Source organism: Micropterus dolomieu, linkage group LG17 (assembly GCF_021292245.1).
Source record: "Micropterus dolomieu isolate WLL.071019.BEF.003 ecotype Adirondacks linkage group LG17, ASM2129224v1, whole genome shotgun sequence".
Taxonomy (NCBI): Eukaryota; Metazoa; Chordata; class Actinopteri; order Centrarchiformes; family Centrarchidae; genus Micropterus; species Micropterus dolomieu.
The window spans coordinates 10,498,612-10,503,527 of record NC_060166.1 but is presented as its reverse complement, the minus strand read 5'-3'; the positions used below and the strand labels follow the sequence as shown (position 1 = coordinate 10,503,527).

The 4,916-nt window shown below is 44.6% G+C and overlaps 1 protein-coding gene across 1 annotated transcript; it reads left to right on the top strand.

Moving 5' to 3' along the window:
- The first annotated feature begins 3,677 nt into the window (after nt 1–3,677).
- On the top strand, nt 3,678–4,820 carry LOC123986457 (lysophosphatidic acid receptor 5-like). Its single transcript, XM_046074713.1, has one exon. It carries the CDS (start codon nt 3,724–3,726, stop codon nt 4,579–4,581), a length of 858 nt encoding a protein of 285 aa, XP_045930669.1. The 5' UTR covers nt 3,678–3,723; the 3' UTR covers nt 4,582–4,820.
- Nucleotides 4,821–4,916: the final 96 nt, after the last annotated feature.

The window sequence follows — 4,916 nt, the reverse complement described above, 5'->3', positions numbered from 1 at the left end:
GGGGGGGGGGGGGGGGATTAAAAGAGATTAAAAGATTTAAAACAATACGAGTTTAAACTTTCAACTACTTGCAAAAAACCTGTGGTCTGCAACATTAAACCCTGCCAGTTTACTCCACTGGACAGACGGTGGATTGTAACTCTATTTCTCTTCAGTGTCTCAACTTGTGGCACAGCTGTTACCCGTTTACTGTGTAAACTCTGGAAAATGGATGCTCTCTTTCTTGGTATTTGCATGGGAAAGTGTTAATTTCTCTGAGCAATACACAGGGTATGCATGTTATCGCAGTGGACCACATATACAAGCGACACCAGCAGGTACCGTGAAGTGGACCCACCTCACGCTGTGAGTCACAGTCAGCTTGTGCCCAAGCGGACAGATGGAGTTTTAATACTGTAGGTATAAAAATGTAAAGTTACAAACTCAAGCACAACCTGGCTCTGTTTGAGACTTTGAGCTGCACTTTATCAAAGAATCTGTGGTAATATTTCTGCCTGATCACGGATGTTGTTAGTTTCGGTCCCACACTGCATGAGCACCTCCTCGTCTCTTCCTGTTCTGTGTATATTAGATGGTCAAGGGGATACTACCACCGAAACAATAACATGATGAACAGCAGTATAGGGCAGGTAGTAAAACATTTTTGAATTCTTATTAAATGGTGATGTCTTGTAATATTGCGACTTTTTTTTCTCAACATATCAGAAACATAAGGGAGAGATTCTGAATGTGAAGAAAGTTTTGAACATGAGCAGAAAACCTGCTGAAACAGATCGAGTAGCTATTAAAAGTCCAGTCAATAACTGAATTAATATTAGCACTGAGGTAAAAAGGCGCCACATGCACATTTAAAGAGGTTACTTCCCCAAACAAAAGACACATAAGAGGAGACAAAACTAAATCGCGTTTTGACTCAGCAGGGATGATATTAAATAAGTTGATCTACAGGAGAAACATATTTAATAGCAACAGATGATGCCTGAGAGCGTCACTACTTTATATTCTATTGCACCTGAATTTTGTGTTTCTCTTTATATAAAGAAAACATTTCCACCATAAATTGGAGCAGAAATTTTCACCAGAATGCAGGAAATTAATTCGCCGGTGGTCCTCAGCCCAGCTGTCTCGCCGGTGGTCCTCAGCCCAGCTGTCTCGCCGGTGGTCCTCAGCCCAGCTGTGCCTCCAGCGCACCCAAGCTTTGGGTGCCAACCTCCGGAGAAGTCTTGCCGTCGGCCTCCTGCTCGGCCCCCAGTGGGTTTGCTGCCTCACTGTTGGCCGTCCTGCCAACCCCTTGAACTGTTGGGTCGACCTCCGGCGCGGCCTCCCAAACTCTGTGGCCCCCCTGTTCTGCCCGGCCTGTTGGGTCGACCTCCGGCGCGGCCTCCCAAACTCTGTTTCCCCCCTGGTCTGCCCGGCCTCATGGATCGTCCCGCGGGATGCCCACCTGAACTGTTTTGCCCTCCTGGTCTGCTCGGTCGACCTCCGGGTCTGCCTCCTGAACTTTTGTTCACCTCTGGCCACCCGGGACGGCCTTCTGAACTGTGTTTTCCCCCTGATTTGCTCAGCCTGTCGGGGCGTCCCCCAGGACGACCTCCTGAACTCCGTGATCCCTTTGGTCTGCACGGCCTCCTGGGTCGCCCTCCGGGACGGCTCCCAGAACTGTTTTGTCCCCTTGGCCTGCTTGTGCGACCTCCCAAACTCTGTCGCCCCCTTGCCTTGCCCTCTGGCCACCCACCTGAGAGTTCCTGGTCTGGCCCTCCTCCTGTCCTCCCTCCGCCCACCCTGGGCCGGCTTGGGCCTTGTTTTTGTGCTGTTTTGGGTTTTGTTGACCGTCTGGAGACGCTCGTCGGTGGGGGGGTACTGTCACGCTCTGCCGGTTGGCCATCCTTTGTGTTGCACTTTTGGGTTTGGTATCTGCCTTAGTATGTTGAGTTTTGGGTTCTGTCCTGTCTGGTGTCCAGTATCTGCTATGTAGTCTGTTGTGTTTTGAATTCCTCTGAGTTATTGTGTGGTCAGTTCATTATCTGTTATTTAGTTGGTCTTTGATTCCATGTCATGTTCTTGGTCTTGTACGTTAGTTCATGTCTTTAGTGTTTACTCCGGGTCTTGTGTTCTCTGTTAAGCTCTGTACTGTGTTCTAGTTCTGTGTTCTAGTTCTGTGTTCTCGCTTATTCACTCTGCCCCAGGTCTGCTTGTCATGTCAAGTCTCTCTGTTTTCCTCTGCTCTCTCTCTGCCTCGTTAGTCTCATGTCTGTCACCTGTGTTGCTCCCGCCCTGCTCGTTAGTCCCTGTGTATATATACCTGGTGTTTCTGTCTTGTCTTTGTCTGGTCATTGTTCATGTTACCCCTCCAGTCTGTTGTGTGTGTACGCGCTGCCTGCCTGTAACCAGCCTTGCTTGTCTTGTCTCCCTGTACCTTTGGATTTCTGTTAACCCGCCACTCTGTCAGTAAGTGTGCTAGCCGTTAGTTTGTTTTCCCTCAATAAACCCCCGTTGAACTATACCTGCTCCGCTCTGTGTCCTGCGTTTGGGTCCTCCAACCTGCCTCCACACCACTAATCGTGACAGATTTATTTGATAACAAAACGAGTTATGAACCATATTGTTACATACCACTTGTCACATAAGCACACTTACCAAACATCTCACCTTATCATCACACTGCGATAAGTACAGAAAACAGTAACCTTTTTTGATTTTGAAGCAAACTGCATTAGCAACATTTTATCATGCCAATACGCTTATATCATGGCGGCCCGTGTGAAATAAGCCTATAAACCACACTGTACTGAAATGAACAGAATAAAATTTACTTTATTTTTATTGTAAGTTGCAACATATGGGGGTATTGTCGGTCCTTTTTTTCTGGATCCCCCAGGTGATTACCCTGGTAAAGGATCCCAGAGTATAACTTTCTAACATTTTCTAATTTACTTAGAACAAGTATCATGATATATGTTCACTACTACACCCGGCAGTTTCCTGTGATCACACTCACAACCCACATCCTGAGCTCCAATTTGAGGCAGCAATCTGCATGAGCACTCTTTGAACAGGCACATGCAGACTATCAATCTACAATCTAGTCACAAAAGGCTGTGGGCATTTTCCAGTCAGATAATGTGACATGTAGTGCACACAAAAGGTGCATGTGAAAATATATGAATATAAATATAAATTATTAGAGGGAGCAGAACAAGCTTAAAAAAAACATTTGACACATCCATTTGTAAAGGTGTTATGACAAATGTGTTTGCAAACTGTTGCCTATTAGCATTATATTGAAGAGATGTGTCATTTGATCCAGTGGTAGCATGACAATACTGATAAGTGCAGCTTTAAGTTAAAATCACAGTGTTTAACTGATTAAAACTCACCCTTTCATGATAAGATTATGTGCATGAAAGCCCTTATGTCAATTATGTGCACTACTTATGTCAAATAACTTTAAATATGTTAGGTTGTAGCAAGAATTACATTCTAAAGATGCACATTTGCACAAAATTCAAAGAAAAAATGGTTAATTTATTAATGTCACAGTTAGCCTACAGCTTCTGAGTTGAGTCACTTGGGTCACATTCCCTCCACTTCCTCTTACATTTTTAACCCACCCATTTTCAATGTCTAACCTCACTGCACACAGATAAAGAGCAGAGGGAGGAACTAATGTGTCCTATTAAGTGAAGCACAGTGCTGCAACACTGCTTTTCTCATCAGGTCGAAATGAACAACACTGTGGCTGTTGAAATCGAGCGAAAGCCTGCTTATGCTATTGTCTTTGGCTGTATTATGGCAATTGGACTGCCTCTCAATGCAGTGTCACTGTGGACTCTGCTTAGACACCACAGGCTCAAATCCTCCACTGCTGTCTTCATGGTCAACCTGGCCATGTCAGACCTGCTGCTCGTCATCTCCTTGCCCATGAGGGTCTACTTTTATGCCACCGGCACTTGGCCACTGAGCGCTGCGGCATGTTGGTCCGTCACAATGCTCTTTCGCAACAATATCCGCTCCAGCTCCATCTTCATCACCTTCATCAGCGTGGACCGACTGCTGGCCGTGGTTTATCCTCTGAGGTCACGGCATCTTCGAACCCTTTCCCACGCCTGGAAAGCTGTTGCACTCGTTTGGCTGTTTGTGTTGGTGGTGAACATCCCAGAGATTGTAGTCTTTTCAAAAAATTTAAGCACCAACGGATCCTACTGTTTTGAATTACGTCATGATCTGGGCACTCTTAGCTCAGCAATGGTTTATTTTCAGCTTGTGCTAGTGCTCATCTTGCTGGCAGTCATTGTTGTGTGCACTGTAATGGTCTCTTGGACTCTACACAGACATCTGAATGACTCTGCAAGGGTCAACAACAAGGTGAATGCCATGCTGATTTTTGTTATGAACTTGGTTATGTTCACCATATGTTTCTTGCCTGCGTCGGTTGGTTTACTTAAAGTTAAAAAATTTGATCTTACGCCTTTTATATGTCTTGCTACTTTGAACTGCTGCCTAGATCCACTCTTGTATTACTTTTCTCTGGATGCCTTCTGGAAGAAAAAAGAAGATGCAGATATTGCAAGAGAACATTAGACAAAGGACATACTATTTTCATGAGGTGGCATCAGATTTCCCATATAATTTCTAAATTTTTCAGCAAAATAACTTGCTTGGGTGATGGTTTGCTCATTTGGCTTCAGGTTTGACAGTGTGATGGTTTTGATCAACAATGATTGTCTCTTTAACAAAATGTTTGTGAAACTTAGAGATCTAGTAAGAGATGGAGAAAAGCTCATTTTGTAATGTACAGGTGTTATGCTTAATTCTTACTTAAAGGCTGTAGCATCACAGCATCATGTGCAGAAAGAGTCCAGGCAGTTTCAGGTGGAAGGATGAGAAATATTGTTATTTTTTTTTTTTTTTGCTTT